The 25,659-nt window shown below is 35.5% G+C and overlaps 1 protein-coding gene across 3 annotated transcripts in view; it reads right to left on the bottom strand.

Annotated features, from left to right (window-relative positions):
• Positions 1-3,274: 3,274 nt before the first annotated feature.
• The window catches only part of LOC142976122 (uncharacterized), a 145,660-nt gene continuing 123,275 nt past the window's right edge, over positions 3,275-25,659 (bottom strand). For 2 of the 3 annotated variants that reach the window (XM_076119356.1, XM_076119359.1), the window contains 18 exons: positions 19,676-19,744; positions 19,376-19,453; positions 14,208-14,357; positions 10,856-11,251; positions 10,221-10,739; positions 10,004-10,110; positions 9,484-9,616; positions 9,254-9,358; positions 8,895-9,064; positions 8,348-8,564; positions 7,325-7,531; positions 6,757-6,993; positions 6,358-6,543; positions 5,397-5,927; positions 4,701-4,892; positions 4,281-4,349; positions 4,121-4,198; positions 3,275-3,887 (listed from right to left, as the gene is read on the bottom strand). In XM_076119356.1, coding sequence (XP_075975471.1) covers positions 4,142-4,198; positions 4,281-4,349; positions 4,701-4,892; positions 5,397-5,927; positions 6,358-6,543; positions 6,757-6,993; positions 7,325-7,531; positions 8,348-8,564; positions 8,895-9,064; positions 9,254-9,358; positions 9,484-9,616; positions 10,004-10,110; positions 10,221-10,739; positions 10,856-11,251; positions 14,208-14,357; positions 19,376-19,453; positions 19,676-19,744 — 3,423 coding nt within the window. In that variant the 3' untranslated portion in view covers positions 3,275-3,887; positions 4,121-4,141. The remainder of the gene's footprint in view (positions 3,888-4,120; positions 4,199-4,280; positions 4,350-4,700; positions 4,893-5,396; positions 5,928-6,357; positions 6,544-6,756; positions 6,994-7,324; positions 7,532-8,347; positions 8,565-8,894; positions 9,065-9,253; positions 9,359-9,483; positions 9,617-10,003; positions 10,111-10,220; positions 10,740-10,855; positions 11,252-14,207; positions 14,358-19,375; positions 19,454-19,675; positions 19,745-25,659) is intronic. The other variant, XM_076119357.1, reaches the window with a different exon arrangement.

Raw genomic sequence — 25,659 nt, 5'->3', positions numbered from 1 at the left:
AATACTGGTGTAATGTAATTGCTATCTTTCTCTAGCGATGTTTTAGATGTTTTGCCGCTCGAGGAGTAGATGGAAAAATAGCTACCAGGTGCGTCACGTGTCCAGTTATCTTTTAGTAAAAGTTCTTTATTAGATTTACAACATTGCATATAAGCATCACATTTCAATATGCAACATTCGTCAAAAGATTTAGTTTGACCTGTTCCAAAATCTACTTTCTCTTTGTTTGCTTTCATAACAATGTTATCCGATAGGTCACATGTTGCAACTAAAGAATTATTATTATTTGCAGGCATAACGCAGTTATCAACAACTATCTGTTGATATTTCAATTTAGGTGTAAAATCTTTGTGTACTGATACTATTTCATTAACCGAAGTGCGTGTTGATATATCACTTTCGACCAGCATGTTATATTTATTGGGATTAGCGTTACAGGTAGAAAGAGTGAAATTTTCACATTTATTATTATCGCTTATAATATCTTCATCCCCAAAACAACGTTCGCATCGACATGTGCCACATTTACATTTATAACTTAAGGTTTTATTGTCCACTAAATATTCATTTAAATAATTGCAATCGTCGCATATGAATTTGGCTGGAAATATTGTCTTATACGTTATTGGATGTAATTGTTCTTTTTTAGGTTCTCCGCATATAGGACAAAGACTTTGATTTTGTTTTGTTATTTTCAAGGCTTCTCGATCTGTCTTTTTTCTTTTGTCATATAAATATAGACGAGATGATTTAATAGCATTAATAGTATCTTCTTTGCTGACACATGTGATGCACTCGCATTCGTCGCAAGGACATGATGGAGTTTTTATAATGTCGGTTTTGGTAAAACTTGGATAAGAGTGAGGAAAAGCAGCATACATAGTTATCATATCTTGATCTTTTTTGTTTTCTTTTTTACTATTGTTATAATTGCTATGAATATACCTTTCGTTTGTTATAGACGTTCTTCGTATATCAAAATCGTGTGTATCTCTTTCAATGGGTTTTGTCATTATTTTATTGAGTCTTTCACATTTACAAGAGTGGACACCTTGTTTGCACGTGTCATAGAAACACATTTTACATTGGCACACGGCGCGCATGTTTGTACCCGTGGACATTTCGTGTAAACGAATTCTGGACACAGGCGTAAATCGATGCACACACTCGCTACACTCACACGGCGAACACTGGCATGCGGTGTGCTGGTAATTGACTGTCACAGGTGCAACTATCAAAGTGTTCCTTTTACTTTTAACCGGTGGACTACATTCTATACACTGACATGGTTCGCAATCGCAAGGTTTCGAGAACTCATTGTTCTGACATAAAGCACATTTACAAGGTTCGCAGGAGCACTCTGTGTGTTTCTTCAATGCATTCTTGCATTCACTATTGTACTCAGTACAAGTACATCTTAAATCATAGGCCTGGCGAGGGATTTTCGGCAATTTAACTGCATTCATGTACCGTGTACATTCCGCGCATTCACAAGGTTTACAATCACATATACCATCACCGACTAATTTGGTAGGAATACATTCACAGACTTTGCATGTACAAGCTTTGTATGCTTCTTTCAGTCTCCTTATAATGTCATAATACCTGAATGATCTATCTTCTTTACTTGTGGATACTTCGGTTTTGGGACGAGGCTCGTCAGCAACCAGTTTATCATAAGAAATATTCATTACCTGAGCGCTTAGAGCAGCTGTTGTATTATTAGGGGCTGTCGGTTTAGTAGTGTCTATAACAGGATACGCTGCGACTACAGTCTGAACTTGTCTCTCCTTCTTACTTTTACATTTCTTACATTTCCCTTTACATTTGCCCGATTTTGACGATTTCGACCTATGTTCATGACTATGTTTCGATTTTGACTCTTTTAGCTTTATTATGTATCGCTGCAATGTTTCATTTTTATTTTTAAAGTGAGAGTTTTCTGAAATGATATCGATATATGCACGTAACGATTCGGGCTTAAATTTAAATATGCATTTGGACGAGGTGGTATCCAGTTTATGTATGTACTCATCTAGTGTTAATCGAGTATTCCTATTTGTTTCTATCAACTTTTCCCTATCTGCTTCGAAAGTGGTCACATTTTTGTCATGTATTTCCTCCTGGTTCTTGGTACTCGTGGTGGATTTAGTTGGTTTTAAATAGGCTGCAGCTACTACATCAGAGTAACACTTTTTAAGTCCTTTTTTGGCTGCATTTTGGAGGCATGTGTTTGATTTGTCGCAGGTTTCACACCCACATAGCGTGCAGATGTGTCTTTTTGAGAAACAAAATAGGGAGTCACAGTGAGAACAGGAGCAAGATGCAGACAAAATGTTTCTGTCAGTATGTTCACAATGTCCGTCGACTACATCACTTAGTATTTTTTCACTCATCGTCTTAGTTTAGACCCCGCAAGTGCTACTGTTTAGTTTTTTCCGGAGCACTACTTTCGCTTGGGGTTGGGTTACACAAGTTGGAGCATCCTAAAATCTGAAGAAAAACTTCACGCTAATTTAATAATCATTACAAACATACTTACTTTATAATGGAAGGCGGTCTATGGGATATAGCTCTGGACTGAATGTGAAGTTTATGATCGGTATGATCAGGTCAGGCTGGAATCTCAATTGCTGTATAGAATTTGTGGTTGCGTGTTATAAGCATAAGATTGGCTCTCAATCGAGTAAGGCGTTGATAATTTCTTAAGAGACTAGCTATTGGTATCGATATCTCGTACATCATAGAATTACCTTAATAATGCCTTTTACATGAAATTTGATAATCAAACATCATTTTTAATGATTTTTATAAAATTTTGGATCAGATCAAATTATTTTAGGTCAAACCATGACAGTGACACTTTTAATTTAGAATGACAACATTCTTCTTTTTCAGTACGACTGATACTTTTTTATTGTTCCGCCATATCTACCAGAAGGAATTGGCAACTAAAATCTGTTTTTACATTAACTACTTTAAATACATTAAAATTTCTACAAAATATGCCCAATGGTACTGAAGTTTGCTATTTACGAACTCTATATTTAAAACTTCGTCTACTTTTTCCTTCATATTATTTCAATGTGCCTACGATATTTTTTTACAGAATAACTACATATACTTACCTACCAATGCTACTACTACTTTTGTCTACTAACTTACACTTGGCACTGTAAATACGGTAGAGTATATCTATTTCTATAAATAATTGTGAAGAATTAGCACACAGGTACAACTCAGTACAAGACACGCAGCGAAAATAAAACAACGGTTTTTAAATAATAATTTTAATTGACCAATGAATCGTCTTCTAAATAAAAACATTTTTTAATATATAAAATAGAGAAAGATACAAGAATCAAATTTTGTGAGTGACTCGAATTGTTAATTAAACAAAACATTGATTCGTCATCGATAATTATAATTATTTACACAAACAACACTTGCTTGCAATGAAACGTTTTTACATTTGCAAGAATTCGAGGGAAGAATGTCCTAGAAATTAAAAATAACGGTTATTTTATGGCTACCGTGACAACAGTTCAAAAATAAAATAACATTTAATTTAAAACATTTTTTAGAACAAAAAAGTCGAATAATTTATTACTTTTTACTAAGTTTTATTGCACGCAAGTTAACATCAAAACACGATTGGCACAGAAACGGACAAAACGAAAATTAAAAAAAATCGAGAATCTATGTTCAAAAGATTCGTTATTATTTCGAATGTAGGTACGTTGTTCGTCGATATGGTTCGCTTACGTTATATTCATTAAAATAGGAGTATTATTTATTATGATACAAATATATTTACAGTTCGTACGTAGTTAACTAACGGCTTAACTAATGAAGGCACCAGAGTGAGGTCGGTGGAGGTATTACATCTGAAAAGAAGAAAAAAATAAATTAATAAGACTGAATAACAACAAATTATGTAGTTACGATAGAAGGTACGTAATTTATGTAAAAAATGGTAGGTATGTTTACTTTTCATTTTAAAGAATATCTTATATTTGTCCAAGATATTCAAGTACCTATGTACCTTATTAAAACTTTGATTCGTCATGCAGGGCCTATAGGTACCCCTCATAAAGATTTTATACATTTTCATACTTACATAAATTCGCACAAGACGTTTCTAGACGTCCGTGCTCCAAACTATCGCATTTGTACCCAACGCACAAGATGGACAATTCTGAAACATAAAAATATAACTTAGTCCATATTCCGATTTAAACTAAAGCAGTTACAGTGTTTGATTCTACTGTGATACTTACAACAATACTTTCAATTGCATTCGCTAACTGCTCCTCCATGATTTTAACATCGCCGTGATCTAAAACTTCCTGAAACAATAAGCATATACTTGATCAGGCTGATGTAAAGTTAACTATTGAATAATATGAATATGAACTTCAAAACTTAATTAAAAAACGCAACTAACGCCTAGTGTGGCTATCATAAATTATTCTCAAAAACATTGTAAACTTGGTCAGAATATTTTTTTATTTCATTTCCCTGTAAAATCACCCGACAGCATAATCAAGCGTGTATGTACTAATCTTCTACTTTTCGGTCAGAATGCAATCAATCGCTATGATTTATTTTAAACTGATGCTGAAAACTGACGTCTGCATAACATATTTATCTATTTCAATATCTATATTCTAATCTGACTTATTTATAATATATCTTACCTCCTGACACAATTTGACAGCATGTGCGAGGTCCGGCCGGGCGGCAGCAAGGCGCGCAGCAGCGCAGGCGCAAGTCACAGACGCAAGCCGAGCCGCGCCCGCCACCACGCGTTCATTGCCCACCGCGCTCATCGTGTTACTGCAGTACGCGGGAACCGAGTACGACATGGACGACGCAGCCCGCTGCCATTCCTAAATAGTCGTTGTAAAATGTGATATTGTGGAAAACAATTCGACAAAAGTAGAGGTAAGTGGGTCCTACCAAAGAAAATAAGGCCCACTATCTTGAATTATCGGATAGATATTCTGATTTGAATATGAACACGAAGTTTGATTTTTAAAAGTGTGTGTGCTCTACTATTAATAAAAAAATGTGATTTTGAAAAATACTGTTACCAGACAAAAATGCATAATATATTATAGTGACATAACATTCGGACCTTCGGACAGCTTTAGTCAAAGAACAACTTAAAGAAAATTATAATGAGATCCTCTAGTAAACAAATAAATAAAAGTCTAACAGAAAGTCAAGAATACCTGGTTACCACCTGGTTAAAACTTAAAACTCAACCACAACCATAAATTAGGTTGACAATTCATAACACATTAGTAAACTCAATCGATTATCAAGTATGCAGTTATAATCTTAGTCACAATGGATTATTATATTAATCAAATAGCCATAACCATACTGACCTCTGTATCAGTCTTAGCATCAGCGTCTCCGATGGACCTAACAAGCTCCTTCGATATAGCCATTAAGAGGTAATTTGTAATTTTCGCTTTGGTTTCAACATTCACATCTCTACTATTACTCAGGCTGATCTCGTTGCACAGTCTGCTCAAGTCGTCGTCAACGGTGTTGTGCACCCTCTCGAACAAATCCTCGATCAGTTGCCCGACCAGTTGACTACGCATCGATGGACAAGAACAACGCGATTCCGACGTTATGTAACTCATACTGTGATGCATTCTCCCGTAGTCTGTTTTCTTTGGTACCGCCGTGTAAACAGAATATCCTTCGTCTATGTACTCGGTTCTATCTGGCTTTAATTCTACACGAGATGCGTGGAACGATTGTCTCATTGTTTCGCTTCTCAGTTCTTCTAACTCTTCCGTCTTTATCGAGAGTTCGTGACTCAACGTCTTTATCTTCTCGTCACACTTCCTCTTGCACTGTGTTAAAGCTTTTTGCGTCAAAGCTAGCTGCTTTTCCAGAGATTCGACCTGAGAACACATTTCTTCTTAAAACTTCTTCAAAGCTTCCATGCATATTTACACGTCACAACCACGGTACTGATCATGCACTGTTCGTGAGCCGAGCGTTCGTAATGGAAACAATTGTTCGAAGCCGACATGCAATTGCGTTAATGGAAAAGCGGGTAAACATTGAAAGCGTTACTCGGTGCAATATTAAAGCGACTACACATAAAACTATATAATCTACAACAACCAACTAAATATAAATAAACTAAGGAATCAATAAAAAAGTATCCACATTCAGGTAAATAAATTAAGAAATCCAATACCATCACACATGAGATGATCAAAGACGATTTAATATTTTTAAGTGAAATTAATCCTGAATCCATTATTATCAAATCCCGAAAAAAAAATATCCTAGCGCACATGCTTCCAAGCAAACTATGGCACATACCTCCTCCTTCAATTCGCTGTTGGTCACTTCTAAATCTTGACTGTTCTTGCATGCCCTGGTCAACTCCTTCCTGATGGATTCCAAGTCTCCAAGGAAACCCATCTCCGTCTTCTTGGATGTCTCTTTGTGAGCCTTCAAATCCTCGTCTAAACTCTTGTTGACCTTACGCAGTTGATCTATTTCCTTCTGCAAAATATATAAACTTACAGTCATTAAAAGGGTCGTCACTTTTTTTACTTTTCATTCGACGATTTGCCGGTCATGCAAGAATACATCGTATATTTTTTAATGAACGCAAAATGTACCAAAAAAATAAATTAGGCTAAGTAACCATAAAGAGCTAGGATATAATAGTAAATGATAAAATCTAAAGTTAATGTTGAAAATTATAGTACGTACCTTAAACTTCATGTCAAGTACCCTAAGCGCTGCTTCAGATTTCCTCGACTCAGCATCGGCCTTACTGTACAAGTCAACAAGGTTGGTGTTCTGTTCTTTGAGAGATTTCGCGTCTCTCTCAGCCTTCTCCAAAGCGATGCGCAACCCTGACTCTGATTCTTCTACTTCTCTTAGCTTCCTCTTCATCGGCTCGATGCATTTTTTCCACTGGTCACGTTCAGTTTCTAATTTCTTGACCTGTTAAAAATATAAGTATTGAACATTTGGTATCAAGAAACACGTAATAGCCCTGAGCCTTTAGCCCCTCAAACAAACAGACGACAAATGTGAGAACAATCGGATGAAAATAAATGAATAATCCAATTTCAGCATCGAAGGTATATTTTACACACTGGACTGTCTTTCGATGAGGAAAGTGTGGAAAATACAATATCATAATTGTGTTTAATAAGCATTCGATTGTGCAGTAGACCGGTATGTAAACCAAATAGCGAAACCACTATCAACACTTACACAACGTAATTGAAATCGTTTAATACTTCGATAATCGTTTTATTTGCATTCTTACCTTTCCTTTCAACTGTGTTTCTGTGCTCTGAGACTCTTGGATCTTCTTCTTATACCCTCCTTCCATTTCAGCCCACATGTCATCGGCTTGCGTCAACATCTCTAAGTAAGCCGCTTCTCTTCTCTCAAGTTCTGATACTCTGTTCTTCAAGTCTTGTTCGTTCTCCAGGAGCATACGGATCTTTGAGCCCATTTCCAAGTCTGCAGGCTAGTGGAGAGAAAAATAAAATTAGTTGGAATTTGCGATACAATGTGCGCGTGGTGTTATGTTAGTAGTTGATAATTTGAAGTAATTTATGTTCGCTTAAAGCACTCAGGTACATATTAAAAGAACGGCAAAGTATGCGTGCTACGGGCTGTTATTGCTGTTGATACATAATTATTATTGCTATGAAGAGAGTAGCGTAAAATTCATATAAAAAAAGTGCTCAAAACACAAAAAAGCAATATCATCTAGAATCTTATCAAAGCAATTGCGCTGGATTGCAGCTAATTAAAGTCTAGAAAGCGAGAAAATCTGTACATAAACAAAAATATGATCAAGATTTTCATCAAAAGAATCGTCATGGTCAAAGAGTTGTGTTATTACATCGCACATCGCTACAACGCTCTACTTCACTAGAATGTGTGACAAACGCTGCCGGGAATAGGTATGAAAGGAATTTCGTTTGTGAAATTCTTTATTACATCGATAGCACCTTTCATGCGTTACTTCAGAAAATTTATGAATTCCGGTCATAGTTTATTTAGTAGACTAAGCACGAAATATGGAATTTATGTTTTATAAATGAATTTATTAACATGTTGACGTTACCTTATACTGTAATTTCTTTGATATATGTGTTTACCTATTTCGTGCTGCATCATATAGGCTAGGCAAATATAAGTTATTCCATCGTCTTAAAGCGTCGTTCATTTGAACATCACTTTTGTCGGATACACCGCTACGATGTTCACTCACTTCAAATCCTATTAATTTCAAAGACCTTCCTGACAGTAAAATATCTGCAAGAACATTACATACCTCATCATTTTCATTTTCACTTTCTCCTCTCATCTGCTTCTCTATCTCATTGATTTGTTCTTCAATCTTCTCCTTCTTACACTCAGCGCCGCAGACGGCAGCAGTCATCTGTCTCTGGGTTGTCTCCAATTCTTCTTCCAGCTCTTTTATTCTCTTTTCCAGCTGCTCTTTGATCTCCTTCGTTCTGCTTTCTATTTGATGCTTCTCTGCTATCAGTCTAGAAAGAAAATACGTTTGAAGTGTTGCTATTTTTTTCTTAGGTATAGATAAAGTCAATGCAATGAGACCAGGTCTCAGGTCGCGATATATTCTCTGTTAAGTATAATCTTCTTTCTGAGATACAACAAATGACAAGCCTAATCTGGATAAGTTTAAAATGTTAGTCGCGAAATACTAACAGAATTACTATTTATTTCAGACCCCAAACCCGTCTTGATCAGAGTGCCTTCAGTTAACCCCTTGTTACTCCGAGAGAAGATTCTTGCCCAACAGTAAGAAGTTTATAACTAAGTCATTATATCATAATTAGGTACTATAGTCTACTTACTTCGTGATTTGTTGTTCGAGCTCTTTGACAGTACTGGTGGTGCAACACCTGATGTCGTTCCACGCGACGAGCGCGCCGCAGCGCTCGTGCTGCTGCTTCTCCTTCCTGATCTGATTGATCACCTCGCGCGTGTCCTGGCTGTAGCCGCTCATTCGATTCATCAGAGCACGCTGTAAGGTATAAGTGTAAAATTAGCTTGAGCGAATAAATGATGATGCTATTTACGTGTGTAGGAAGACATGCTTTTGAACTCTTGAACCGTTTTCAATCATAATGACTCCCATTATCACTAAATAAGGAGGGATGATTGGAATTCCGACTAGCACAGTTTGATGTAAGTCTAAAATAATTTTAATTACCTTGCCACCATGTGACAAATCTCCTCCGACAACTTGCACCACATTCCACGCAATCAAAGCTGGTACCGCCTTCTCTAACTTTTCCAATCGAGTTAGTAGTTCATTCTGAAAGATAAAACAAAGTTAGGTTAAGAAAACCGCTGCAACACAAATTTGAGTAGTGCTTCACATACTATCTTCGTCAATACCTAAATCTTTATTTAAGTCATTCCAGTGTGTATTATTCTTACCTCTCTGGCTCTCAAAGCGACCTCTCTGTTTTTCAGCTCGCCCATCAAGCGCTCGGCCTGAGCTCGCGAGCACTCCCTCTGTTCCGTCATGTCTCTTAGTTGAGCAGAACAGAGCTCATAGTCCATCTCAAGTCTGGGAAATAAAAAAAAAACATGATCACTCAACAATATTTAAGGAGAATAGAAATAGAGAATAGGACATAACATAAGACAGAGAGAGATGACATAAGATGATACGCTGGTAATAAAGTAGTCGACGCTTTCAAAGCGAAAATGAGTAATTTCAAATACAACAAACTCTTCTATATTTCTTGGAAACCGGTATTACCCAGCCCTGAAACGCGTTAATCATATTTCGGAATTAAATTTACATACACTATGTCCGCATTTATCACACGTAAAAAATGTGTAGGTAAACGGATGTTAGCTACTTATTCACGTAGAACGACAATTTTACTTTTAATTTTATACATTAGTTGGTTGAATGACTTCATACAGTGGTATAGGTGTAGGTACTCACTGCTGCCAATGTAAACGTGTGTCATTTTCGATTTCTTCTAGTTCACAGCAATCTTCCTCTAGCCTTTCGTACTTATCCTGTAATTCTGAAAGTTGCGATTCGAGCTCCTGAAATAAGTAAAGTCACGTTATAGACTTGCATCTCTTAAATCGATGTCGCATTAGCTTAGATCGTTAGGTGTGGTTAGTATTGATTAACTGCTTAATGTCATACTTACTTGTATTCGATTTTCAAGGAGAAACTCTTTCTGCAATCTTTGTGCAAGCTTAGCCTCTTTGATGTCTTGTGCTGCTTCGTATATCGAGATCTTTCCCTCCAAAAACTTAAGCCTCCTCTCGTAATACTGTTTGTGTTTCTTCCCCAACTTCACGCACCTGCACTCCAGGCCATCACCATCCTCTTTCGTACTTAATGTCCTATTTCTAACTCCTTGCCTCTCTAGTTTCTCTCTTATACTATTCAGTCGTTGTATTTCGGTGTTCAATTCACCGCTACATTCAAAGCTATCGTTCACGTCTGTTTGGGTACTCTTAGACTCTGTTTCGACACCTTCAAAGATGCCACTCTCCTGCAATATGTTACTTGGTTTTCTTTCTTCGCTACATAGGCTTTCTAACGATTCGCATTTGTACCCTTTCTGCTGATACGGTGTTACTGTTGCGATCGCCTTTTGGGTCTTTTGGGATATGTCAGTTTCTTGTTTGAACCTCAGGTCACAAATTTTCCTTGGTTTGGCCTGAAAAAACAGTAACAATTTAGAAATATATACATACACAACAAACACCCTAATAACAATGACACACGTCAACTTTGACGCATACGTTACTTTTTTGAAAAAGTTTTGTTACGAACCTGATAGCATTCATCTTCACTGACAGAACTGCTCAACGCTTGAAGGTTGTATAGCAGCATTAGAACTTGCTCCAAACAGGCCCTGTCCTCCGCCGACGCTGCATTCAATATCATCTGTTCCAAATGCTCTTTGACTGGGTTGCTCTTTAGGGAATCACTGGTGGTCTCCGAGTTTTTGTCCAGGATATCAGCCAGCACCTGAGCTCTTGCGAAGTCTTCTTTGAAATCATCGTGCGGCGTACCCAGGTGTCGTCGCGGGTTACAGGGACTGCTCGGAGCGTGGGGGGATTTGTATCCGGAATCCATTCGTTTGAGTTCAGGCGACGCGGAGTCTTTGATACGGGAGCCTGGGGACACGCAACCCGAGTCCGAATCTGTTAGGTTGTCCCTAGCACCCTGAAAGTTAAAAAAATGTAATAAATTACATTGTTCAGAACACACTAGTCCTTGTCGACTAATGAAAGTATTACACTGTTAAGACAGACACAGTTTACGTCATAGATTTACGAAACACGAAACAATTATACATTTAAAAGGAGATATAAAATGTACGCGAAAACGTCCGAACAGTTTTATTAATTGGATCACAGTGGTTGTTTTTTGTATCGAGTCGACGCGATCAACCTACTAAACCGATCGAGTTGCATAGTAGGCGTAGATAAATACGTGTGTCGCATATTTTCTCGATTCATATAAATTAAGTATGTTGTAGAATGTTGTTACTATAACAGGCGTGGGGACATAATGAATCGAGATGAAGTAAGACGGGTTTCGTTTCCTCGTTGCTCTTTTGTTTTGCTATAAACTTGTATTCATTTGAAAAGTAATTGCAAGTCGTAAAGTAAACAACCATGCATTGTAAAAAGTATAAAAAGTATATTTTCACGGTCACATTGTTCAAAAAGCCGAACGTTTTTAATCGAGATCTATGTGATAATTACAAAGTCATTATTCAATCCAGTAATTGATAGCTTCACGGCAAAAGATCTAAGGCGATACTGCGACAGTTGGTTAGACGTAGAGCGTAAAATTATTTCATAAATGCAGTCGGTTATAATCTAGTTCGTGAACTAACGAGACATGTTTATAGTGACTTAATACTGCTGAATGTGTATTGATGGGGCCTTTGATATGCTGACTGGATACATTATCAAGCTTCAGCCATATTTTCTAGAGTCCTAGACCTTGTTATTTCTATGTACATTTATTTTAAACTGTAAGCGATTCTTTAAATAAATGACGTCAATCACTATCAGAATTGAAAGAATAATTCTTCCATTTTCAGTTAATATACGATTCTTATTCGAACCCGCTACCGGTGGCTAATTTATGGTTTGGTGACCATTTTCGCATTGAACGTGTAATTGGAACTTTATTTGATAAACGTCAATCATGCAATAAAAAACCCAGTCACGATAGATTCCAGACACACAAGTACCAGGCTGACATAAGTTGCAACAAATCGGTAATAATATAGTTAAAGTAAAACAAGTCGATTGTTATTAAAGGTCTGAACGACCGTGACTGCATGTACCGTATCAAAGGTCGCGTTACAACTATCTATTAAGCTTAGAAAAACTACTGATATCTCACAATCCATCTAATTACAGGGAATAATAATGTGTAATTAGAATTTTGAATGAATAAAAACTACGATAAGTAAATAATGACCTCAGTGGAAAGATCTACTGACAAACATCTTTACTGCCAGTATTTTAGTGACTTTTTCGCTTCAATAACAAGAAAATACAATAAAAGAATAACATAGAACTTGAGTCTACTATATAAAAACCTCTTATTTCAAATACGCACATCACAGTAACACAAATTAACGCAATGTAGATCTAAATACCTTAGTCTCACTATAAATCACTTTCATGTTTTCAAATACAAACACTTATCTCAAAACACATCTAATATCAGCGCTCGCATCACTAAAACTGCGCATTAAAACCTTCTTGACATCACATAACCACACATAATATAACTATGTATTATTTATCACTTTATGTACACTATGACACACTCGCTTAGGTAATCAACCATAAGCCATGTCCGGTACTTCCATATAGAACAAAACCGTTAATAATGATCAATGGCGTTTCCTTAAAAAAAAGGTACGTCCAATGCTAGTTGACCTATGAGCTCGAAGGTATGTATGAATGGGACAGGTCAGGGCTGTTGGTTAGGAATGTCGTTTAAAATATGTCGTGATGTTACAATCTATTGAGTTGTTTGTTTAGCATTGAAATTGAGGCGACTTATTTTTGTATGAGAATATTCGGTAAAGTTCGCTTTGGGAAAACGTTTATGAAATTAAATTAAAAGAAAAACATTGTAAAATATTTTGAAAAAAGTTTTGGAGACTTATACTCTTAAGAACTGTTTAAACAACTCTCAGGCTTGCAATGTTTCCTCACGATGTTTTCCTTCATCGTTAAAGCATGAAAAAATATGTTTATTACAGACATAAAAGTCATTATTGTATTATTGCCTTGGATTTGAACCCCCGACCGTTTCATCATAAGAGGAAAACTTACACCAATCGGTTATCACTACCAACTGCTTTTACAACAGTTGCTACCTTAAATGTTATATTATCGAAATATTTTTTTGATTTCAGTTTTGTAATAGTTAACAGGAAGCATAAACCTCAATATTACGTATTGCTATATACTCTAATCACGCGAGAAAATCTGTATGAAAAACAAAGAAATAATTGCAAAAGTGACCTTATCACACATTCTGTTAGTGCTTACTTTATATTCACACAATAAAATGTCACGCAAACGGCTATATAACGCGGGAAAATGCACGTGAAATATAATAATAATATGACAAAACTACATACAGCTTCATACGAGTACTTGATTATAATGTAAATATATGATTGACTTCTAAGTCCTACATTATGTATGTAAAACCAATTGAATGGAGTACTGATCTTGAACAACCTTGCAAGAAAATGAGGCATTTATTTACATAAGTACTGGCAATTTCCTTTGTATAAATCTATGTTTAAGATTATCCCAAGTAATTCGCTGGTAACAAAACAATTACAACAAACTATTTATTACGTAAATCTATTAGTTCTAATTACCAACCCTCATTACTGAATTTTCCGAATTCACTGACATCAAAATCCAATGATTTTTATTCCGCAGAACCACAAACACAACACACGTATATAAACATAAGACACCAAATAAAACCACTGTATCCTTTTGAACCGTTCTAATAAAACACGCACGTCACAAACACATAACTTTAAATCAAACAATCAGACGATTTTCCACCTAAACACATTAAAAATAAAGTATATATTTTTGTGTATATTTTGTAGAGTTAGTACCTTATCGGGATGGGCGTCTTCTAACTCCAGCAGCCTGAACTCCATGAGCTCGAGCTGATCGCGCGCGTCGCGCAACGCGTCCGCGAGCCGCGTGCACTCCCGCGCAGCCGCCGACGCGCGCTCCGCCGACGAACGGCATTGGCCACATGACTGGAACAACATACACCATCAATTTGGGTTCACTTGGGACTTATACAGAAAAGTACCCATAGATTTCCTTCTTTACTTAATTAGGCTATTAACTTAGCAGGGAAATCAACGTGTCTCTATTGTCATATTTGTTTTCTTTAAAAAGTCATTATGTAGTCTATAGTGAGATAATGTAAATTTGATTGAGCTCTAACATAATCTTGTAGATACTAATTTGTTTTATAATAATTTACATAACACACCATAATAATATTTCTATTCTGTCAGGTGTCGCATTAACTAGAATTAAAGACAAAAATAATTTATGATTTCCATATCCGTGAATAAAATATTTTTATTGCGATTGTCAGGTGGACATTATAAGAGCCTAGATTAGATCGCCGAGCCTAAATCGGAGCGGTCATGTCTCTAAGCTGGACAAATTAGGCCCAACGACTACACGTGCTACGCCCACACTATCTTTAATCGTTACTTAAGTCCTCTATAAAAGGCTGGCTCTGTTTTTTAACTGTAACAAATTAAATGATGTTGAAACTAATAAGTGTCAGCCTCTTTTTGTGATGGATGGTATTGAAATAGTCTCTACTGACGCGAGTTTTGACCAAACTCCAGGACTTGAAGTGATTTTTCCCTACTTTTTTGTGTGTTATTAAATGATGACAACATACGCTACAAGTAATATTTACATCAAAATCACAAACCATCTTGTCATCTTGCCGTTTATCGCACAAAATTAAATAGTTCCACTATTTTCATACAATCCTCGTCAAGTTTTTCCACACCATTTGCGAGAATCATAGTCACCCTACATAACGAAACAATACAGTGACGCAAGAACGCAACCCCGCCAATAGTTTACTAGGTGACAAATGTTTGTACTGCAATACTATTTGACATTAAGCTGAGATCAACGATGCTCTTAACCCCAAGGCTGTTGCCGTTCTATATAGGCGCCGGCCACAGCGGAAGCTGGTGACGTAACGTTATAGCTTTGATGGAAGAAGAAAGAATATAAAGGCAATGAAAGAGTGCTTAAGCCCTTATCCCACTAAAGAATAATTCCCCAAAAGTCGGTGTTGGAATTTAGCGTTCAGTATTTGGGCATTAAGTGCCTTGCTTTATAATGATAGTTTTTTAGTTTACTTCAATCGGGATTGCTCAAATGTTTAAGTATACCTTCATTGAAGCGATACTAGTAGATTTTTGTCAATGTTAAGAATGCATGTAGTCGCGTGTAAACCGTTCATGCTCCAAATATCTTCCAACAAATTGTTATATTGGATGATAACAACTAAATAGTAAGTTTATAAAAAAAAATAGTTTAGTGTTTACAAAATTCCGACGGAAATGATCTAGAGACGAATAATAACTCAAACTTTCGAATAAGTTGACACATTCGCTGGTTTTCTGTTCATGAAACATTTTGACACTACAACTAAAATACTTGACAGCAAAATAGTGCATATTTTGATATGATTTGATAGGTATATAATATCCTCATATTACCTGCTACGTAAAGCACATAACGGTAGTAATTTAAATCAATACTAGAGCCCTGCTGATCTCAGGCTGCTGAGTGACAGTCTTATACTTGTTAGTAACAAATCATTGTCCTCTATACTTGCATCATTCAACATGTGAAATAGACTAGAGTTTACAATGAACCTATCAATTACAGTAGAACATATCCACACTAACAACTATGTAGAAAGACAACAAATTGCTACAAAGTTAATTTCCTCAAATGTAATTGTACACGATTTTGTAAAACGGTTATTTTGGTATCAATTTCTAAACGTATTGATTTATGTGTTACAGTTATCACATGTTGATAGACACTTGATAGTTGCATTCACAGATTGTTGCTCGCGTGTGCAATACAATTACGACTTCGCACCTATTTCACTCATAATCTAAAATCAAATGGACTGGTGCCTTCGGTACTAATTAGCGTTAGTTACAATGTAATGTTAGGTGTATATAACCAGGTAGTTTATTAGGCGCAATTTGTTAAATTGGATTAAGCATCACTAAAAAAGAGGGAAACAGCAGAACTTGAAAACGGACCTTCATACTCTATTGATATTTCAAAGACAGGATTATAAGGAGGATGGATTCTCCTTTCAATTACAGACGTTTAATTGTCTTATCTATTTACAATAACAAAAATTCCAAACAAACAATGCTTATATTCATGAATCTGTATAATAATGTTTTTTTTTATTTTCTTTTTTCCAGATCACCGGCTATTGGACCACCCATAAAAAGTCAGGGTACCTATAATTAGACGTATATAATGCACGTAATAAATAAACGGACACCTACGGCGCTTGTGACCGGGGCAAAGTTACATAACTCCTAGGTAGAGCGTGGGAGTTGGTCAAAGTGAGCATAGCCACCATACCCGACAGTTTGAAGTCGCTCAAGGACATTTTTACAATCTAATCGACTATTGTTCTTAAGACAACACATGCCAAGAGACTGATTAAGTTTGTAAGACAGCTGCTAATGTAAAGTTTAATTAAGATTTTTTCTCTATCAATCAGAGTACCAACCTTCTGGTTAAGATGATTTCTACTGTACTAATGTTATAGAAGAAAGAATTGAAAAGACTTGTATATTTTATTCTGATTTAATGCCCGGTTTCTGAGTACATTTAGCGGTAGTTTATGTATTCAAAAGCGTTTTTTTATATGAGTTAAAACGCTACTGAATAGATCAGATAAACTACCGCTAAATGTGCCTCGGAAAACGGGGGTAAGAATGCTACTTTCAGCATCGCCTAAGGTATTTTAAACTGTTGCATTGTTCACACGATGCATGATGCGAATAGATGTTACAACATTTTAAAAGTACATCGTACTCGGTGCATTGGTATAATTATGACTTTCAACTTAGTCCACACTCTTTTTCTCCTTTCATTTTTCATAGGTAATTAGACTAGAATGAGACAAACTGAATTTCATTTCGAGTCTATTATATCGGGAGCAAGCCTGCAATGACGGACATAATCAGACAGAGGGTTGTAAATCGTGATGATTTTACGTAACACATTTTCAACAAATTTTCTATTTCAACTACCTCATTCATAGGTCTTTGTAATTCATTACTAGCTTCTTACTCCATTACTCCTGTGCAATAATCTATCGGTTACACAGCATTACCTTAGTTCATGATAAGCATTCATTTATCAAACACTGATGTAACCTCCTAATTATGTATGTGCTATACCAACTGGCATAATGGGTAATGGTAATCGAACACATACAGGTAAGACGTTTTTCATACAGCAGTTGGCTAAAATTATGACCTATAAACATGAATAGTAATTAATCTATCAAAAGTGTAGGCGCAACGCTATCATTTAATACTATTATGTGATATTGAAATCAATATCACACGCTTTGACTTCTGCGACTCCGTACTGCAGTATCTCTAGCGAGATGATGACAGGTGAAAAAGGTTACTATATCAATAAATAGGACTACTTTTTCAGTTTGACAATTAAATATAATAATCTTACTGCAAACCCTACAATGAATAAAAATGCATTTAGGTTTATAAGTTATTTTTATCAGTACGACCAATCTTCATAAAGTAACTAGAATAATACTCATAGCATTGTCTCTAGAACTATTTGCTGCTTAGCAGCTAAGATCAGAGGATAACTGATTATATCTTTGAGCACTACTACACCACCTAGGTACTAATTTAAGTGCTACTCATCTAAAGAATTGTTGGGTTTCTGCGTCAATGTGATAAAAAGTCAATTTTATATTATTTACCTCTGTATTGCTTTTTGTAAAAAAATTGGCGAATTCACAGGTAGTTATTTATGTTTACTGAATTTGATTTTAATCGACTGTAAAAAACTGACGTTGCAATTTTTAAGGATTTCCTTTGTACGATGTCCGGGTCAGTTACTTTTTGCTATTACACTGAGCTCTCGCGTCTTATGGAGAGTTATTAAGATCGTATATAAGACATTAGAGGGAAAATTAAATCATATGCTGTGAGTAAACTACAATCTACTCTACTTCAACTGCGCATATTAAAATTTAAGTCATCAATCCATACAGCGGTTTCGTATTATTATCAGTTAAATCTAAATGGATTTGCTTATAAGCAACAACAATTTTCCACAAATAAGAAGGACATATTGGGAACTATAATTGTAGACCTCTACTTTGCTATAACGAGTTCTTGAAAAAGGCTGTTTTGTAACAGTTTGCTGCCCATCTTCTTCATCATTAGTCCCACCTGATTACTTTTGATGACAATATCAGATCTTAACTATGAACAATTTCTTCTTTCATTACAATCCCTACAATGAATGTAATACGACAGGATTGTAAACATACTACGTAAGTATATTAGTTTTATGTTATCAGCCTTCAGTGCATCAGAGTAAATCAATATTTATATAAAAGACACGACAGACCGACAGGTGGACGGATATTGCAATTGTTGTGTATATTGTAAGTGTAAGTTATTGTAAGATATTCAATGTCCTGTTGAACTAGAAACACGTGGAGATAATGACTACTATGGGAGCAGGTGTTAGATTTGTTATTACACACGATTATTATGTAATTTATCTACTTAATATTCCTGTATGCTACTACAATTTTATTCGCTCTTGCTTATTTGTAAAGTGTGCTAAATTGACCGTTTGTATTGGATTATCAATCTTAGTCCTCATTGTACATCATTATGAAATTTAGAGCCAAATGCGAAAATGAGTGATTAAGTGATTTTCGTGTAATTTAAGTGATTTTCGAAACTACTCGTGTTTACATAGGTCACAGCGGCAAAGACTGCATTATATATACCCGTTTGATATTTGCTTATTTACTTGTTTGATTGATGTTTTTACATTGGGCTGGCAGCAGCACGTATAGTCAGAAGGGTATTTTAAAAATGTATACTGCGTTTTCGAAATTTCGGACTGCAGAGAATTTGATTTGCATGATACTACTTAATAGTAATACTTAATGAACTTGTTGTTAGATACTGACCCACATGTCGTTGAGCGGTTGGGGTGACAGCGAGGCGGGCGCGGACGACACCGCTGAGTCCTCGTCCGACGGAGCCTCCTACAAAACAACAACATTTTGTAACAACAGGAACATCAACAATAGCTTGAATATATCGAAGAAAACCTTAAGAAAAAACTATAATTTCACCATAATTGCCGAGTGGCCATCTGTTGCAGATGTTTCGGGTGTCGTTAGATTAACGGATACCATTGTTCCAATATACCATTAAAGACGTTTTTAAATTAATGAACCTGAAACAAAGTAAGACTGGATTCTTACCCTATAAAATGTTTCCTTCCTGTGTTGTATATCTGTTTTCAGATCTTCTCGGTTGCTCTTATCTTTTCCCTGAAACAAGAGAGAAGAGGTTATTACTACTTAATACATAAACAAAAGTAACTAAGGAAACATGAAAATCAAAGGTGATTAAATGTTAACCTAGAAGCGCGATTATAGTATTACCGATGAGGAACGAAAGAAGAAAAAATAAGAATCAGAAGTACTTAAACTATCTTGGGATAATGACGACGATGGTCATAGATCTTAGATTTCCATAGATAGTATAGTTATTATGTTCCACGGCTAAGCCACTCGACGTAGATTAAATTTGACAAGATTTACATTATAATATTACTTTCAGAAAAGAGTGAAAAATACGTTGAAACTGTTTTAAAAATAATTCCTAGGTCTCCTATTTACATGCCAACCCCACGGTTCGTGTTAGTATTATAAATGCATCATTGCTTCCGTCGCCTAACACAGGATGCGCCGGGTGGTCTAGTCATAGTTTAGTACCTAGGCACAGACCACACGGTCAATAGATTCTTATCTATGAAAATGTATCTTATACGATAAAATATTTACTAATCTGTAAAGAATAATTACTTGGGATATTTTTATACTCGGATCTCTAGATTATAAAGATAATTTACTATAACATTGTGTAGAACTAAGTTTTCTTGATCTATAGAAGTTAACTTGAAATATACTTGAATAACTAACTGCTTATTCCTAAGAATAAATTTTATGTCGCTGTTTTGCAAGCAAAATTGTTAACATAAAAATCGCACTTAGACTAAAGACAATCGTTTATGATTCACACAAAGTATTGTCTCAACCGGAAACCGAACCCGATACGTACTCGCGATCCATATTTTAGTAGCACCTGTTCAATAAAACTTCACACTAGAAACTTAACTTTATAATTATATAGTTTTTTCCTGTAACTTCCAAATCATATTGTAAGATTAACCTCAGAATAACATCAAACTACTAAAAAGGAATTTGAGTAGGTTTATTAATTAATCTAGATTTGTAAGACGAGGGCTTCTAATTGTTAATAAAAAACTATAATTACAAACATAAGACAATAAATTTATCAATCAAACCACAATAATTACTGACTGGTACACATTCATTTGTTTCATTACCTTGGTACATCAATCATAATCACAAAAAATCAGCTCTTATCTCCCAATCAAAACAGGTCTTCATATCATCAGCAAAGCCTCATAATGTCCAGTAACTTCGTGACCAGTCGTTGCGACAGAACGAAACTAAGAGTGGTCAAGTTGCGTTACCCTCGTGGGAGACTAACTGTGTAATTTGAATGACACGGAGTACGAAACGTTTAATGAGTTAGCCTTTGACTTTAAGTGCTACTTAAGTAGGTTGTTTTGATTTAGAATTACGGTTATTAAGGTTTAATTTGGCAGGTTGTGAAGCTTCATTGAGATTTAGAGGCACTTGACTTATGAAATAATAGGTAAGTAGGTATTCATGTTGGTATTAACTATTAAGTATCTTATGAGCCATATCTCAAACATAAATTAGATTAATATTTAACTACTTTACACAACTGTTACAATACAATTAAATGAACATATACATTAAAGGAGCTATAATGTTTTGTTTGTCGGAGATGTCTAGTAAATCCTTTTTTTTTGTAAGCGCCTACACAAACTCTTTTAGCAATATTGTTCACGCGTTATGAAATTACTTTTTCTACAGGCGCCGAGAACATGCTTCAGTTTCAACTTTCACCGTAGTCTTATATATCGAAGTAATCGCATAAATAGAAAGAAATACGAGCTATAGAAAATTTTATGGAAAGACCACCGCAAATGGCAACTAGTTATCACCTAATGAATAACCATTATGTGAACCTTTGCACTTACTGAACATTTGTAGGAGCACAACCAGATTAACTGGTTGATTGCAACCCTATATTTTATAGAAAGCTCAACCCGACCTTACTATGAGAATGTCTAGTTCAACCAAGTAATTTATCTAAAGGTACTACTAATGACCACACCCAAGGTTGTGAATAGATTTTGTTCTCACTAAAATAATAGGCACTTAAAATGTAATTTATCAAACCCTTTAGTCTTGGCCTATGGCCTTACATTCATGGCATACATGACATACATGCTTCTGTAACAGTAGCCTGCCTTTTAAAAGGTATTATAATACCCGTAATGAATAGTGATATCGTGAAGAAATTTTTGCCTGAATGTTATCAGTTGTCAGTTTTTGCCACTAGATGGCACTAGTAATATCTTAGATAGACTGTTTTTTAATAAAAGTTGTTCACTCAGATATTGAATAAAGTTAAAAAATACTAACAAGGTTTTCTAAGGGGAACTAATCAGAATTCACACGAGCAAGACGCTAGGTTCAAACTTTAATAAAATACTTTTTACGCAAATACATTGTACATAGTTACACGGTGATTTTACGCGTTAAATACATGTTGTGCTGTTGTAAAAAGCGTTGAAATCGGTTACGGGCAACGTCACGACTTTACACCAAATGTCAATACAATGCAAGTATCAGAATGTAAGCGATTTGGTCAAATAGATGGATGATGTGCGTTAAAAGTGTCGTAACAGACCATCCTACTATTGTATCGTATCGCTTTCAAAGTTACGTGAATGAAAACGTTTATCTCAACGTAACCTATCTTATTTCATTCAATTTATGTAAAAAACAAACCAAATAACAATTAGTAATAACATACTGAGAAACATAGTTAATGGCTTATTATAATTACGATCGAAACGTCGGGCAACAAGCAAAGTATTCTAACCTTGCAATTTTCACCGTATATAAAACCCGTTGTGCATCTTAGTATCAGCTTAGAGTCCAATACAAAACAATTATCGATTATTCGATACGATTATAACTATATTCGTACTCGATTCCCTTACGGCATCGTTAGCACTCGATTAGCGAAAGTGGATAGAAAGTTGACGAAGGTCATACTGTACATCACTAGTTGTTTGCAAGTTACCCTACATCAGGGCCGTGATTGATTTGATCGAGATATCGATACCTAATTTTGATAGCGGTACAAAAATTAAGTGATCAATTATATACTTTTCATGAGTGGTAGGTTATATTTTGGTATGGACTTTCCTTATGTCTTGATATGCTCATTGCGGTATTTTTTATTAATACTAATTAACTTTCGCTGTAGGATTCGTGGTCGTGAGTCATATAGGTTAATTAATAAAATACTGTACCTGTTAAAATTATGATGATTGTTAGCAAAACTTTACTCTAGATATAACTAAAATTAACATCATGGTCCAAAACTATTTTTATATTTAATTAATAGGTAATAGAATACGGGAATTAACGCGAACACGCATTTTACCTTAAAATGCCTAACGTTTCGGCGCAGGTTGCACTCGCCGTGGTCCCAGGCACGTAACGTTTCGGCGAGTGCAACCTGCGCCGAAACGCTATTATACATTAAACATGCAACGCGAGAGTTTAAAAGTTATAATTAATAGGTACTTATAGAGTTTCTCAATAAAAGTGATATTTGATATGCTTTACCAGATTTTCTGTCTTACGATTCTTTGATTTGCAATTGTTTAGCAATTGTATCCTACTAATACATATGTTGAATGCAAAAGTTTGTGAGAACGGATGTTTGTTACTCTTTCACCCAAAACCTATCTCACGAATTTTCATGAAATTGGTTACACATATAGTTTGTAACCTATATTAACACAGGATCCCAGGTTTTTTTTACCCCGGAAACTCTATTAATGCGGACGAAGTCACGGGCAGAAGTAACAAAAGACAAACGCACAGAGATTTCACTTACATAACCACAGATATCCCATTGGTATTCATCAACAAGCAAAATTCTACCCAAACTAAGTATCAATCCATTAGAGATCGCAGGTGAATAGCAAATGGATCTCGATAGCTTAAACATCGCACGTGAGTCGCCGATCAGTGAGTACTTGTACTTGGCCTCTCATTTAATTCGTAATACGTAACTGCACGTTTGGCGCAGTGGTTTAAGCGGTCACCTCGCCGTAACAACCGTAGTGCCGCGTGTGGTGGGTTCGAATCCTACCCGGGACAAATCTTTGTGTGATGAGCACGAGTATTTGTTCTGAGCCTGGTTGTCAATTTATCTATATAAGTATGTATTTAGAAGTATATAAGTATGTTTATCAGTTATTTGGTTACCATAGTACAAGCTCTGCTTAGTTTGGAATCAAATGACCGTGTGTGAGTTGTCCAATAATATTTATTCACACGTATGGAATGTGTGCACTTTCACTGGGTATATTGTTCTATAATACGCTTTCGTAATGAAAGATGCGAAAGCTTGGTCAGTCTGATCTAATCTATTTTACTATGTTGTTTTATGAGTTTCTTTGATCTTCCTCTTTGATTGTCTGTTTTACATTCTTGCTATTATTTTCCTTATTGTGTACGTAAAACAATTAGGCGTCTGTTATTTATGTAAGAGAGTTTGGCACCTGCAGTGCTGTCCTTTGTAATTTTAATTAGATCACTCCATGTAAAAGTTACTAAAAATAAACTTGTATTAGGATCCATAAGGAAAACGGCCGTAAGTTTGTCTCGCCCTAGGCATATTGTATGTGAAACTAGTAGGTATATAACTAAATCACAGTTTACTGTTATAGTAAGATATACGATAAGAGCTTCTCAAGTTTAGATTCCAGATAATCATACTTTTCTTGTTTGTTATTCTCCTCATTTTATCACAATAGTCTATTTTGAATTAAAGTGATTGATATAAAGATTTTCGATAGGCTGATTTTTACTATGTTGTATTTTCTTCCATTTCCGATAACTTAGTTAGAGCCTTAGCATGCACGATTTATTCAAAGTATAACCGTTTGCTGCATAAGACTGCGGGTAAATAATGCTTTAAATTCTAAATTTCGCCTGCTTTCAACTTCCACGCACCTGGCATACAAGGCTCTCAACCAAATTGTCGGGTTATAACAAGAGATGGTCATCATAGTTCGATAAATCGATAGTACAAAAATCAGCGGGATTTCTAACCGGGTTACTTTTTACTAAACATACTTGGTGTATGACTTGCGTTTTCATTAATGATACAGTACTTTATCAATAGGCTCTTTGCTGTCAATTCGTACTTATCGATCGGTACTTACGGTATCAAAAGTGAAACGGCAGATCAAAGGTTATGGTTACAGTTGTAGACGATTTTGTTTGGAAAATATTGAAGAAAGCTTGACTGCGTGAAAGAAAGTAAAGGTGACAATGAGGTTATAAATATGGTACGATATGAGTTCGTAGGTACATAGTACTTGATGCTTGTATGTCAAAATGTATGAATGTGAACGAAGCGAACAACTTTGGATCGTAGTTCTTTAGGCATTGCCATCCCTTTGTAAAAAGGCATTTTTCGATACATGCATCAATCAGTAACAAGAAATATTAACTTAATGCTTTCAATAAAGATTCGATCTACGGAACTCCTCCGGTCAGTTACTTTGTTATTTTAAGTGAATAAAATGTTTTCTTTGAGATATCTTCAACAAGCGATCAAAGGAGGATATAGAAATAATCAGTGCACTTGGCAGGTGGATTGATTGTACCATTAAAACGGGATGCTTGGCGAATTGGAGTTATTATGAGGAAGGTTCAATGACATCACTTATTACTGTAGAACGATATTAAAAGAATTTGTACTCATTGAGTTATAAATTATTAAAGTACAATAAATGCACACAAATAGTTCCTGTAGTACACGCTAGAGGCGCTGATATATTTTCATACAAAGTTTGGTCGTTACATATTTAACATATTTTTTAAATATATCAATAACGGGAAATTAACCACCATATAGGTACTCTTTTCGATAAGTATATTACGCAAGCGAATCTGCATAGAACAACAAGTTGTATGTACTATAAGTTCAACAACCTCTGACAAAACGTTTCGCAATCATTTGAACTTAG

The sequence above is a fragment of the Anticarsia gemmatalis genome, chromosome 10 (genome assembly GCF_050436995.1).
Source record: "Anticarsia gemmatalis isolate Benzon Research Colony breed Stoneville strain chromosome 10, ilAntGemm2 primary, whole genome shotgun sequence".
Lineage (NCBI taxonomy): Eukaryota > Metazoa > Arthropoda > Insecta > Lepidoptera > Erebidae > Anticarsia > Anticarsia gemmatalis.
The sequence above is the reverse complement of the archived record's forward strand: the minus strand, read 5'-3'. Positions and strand labels throughout refer to the sequence as shown.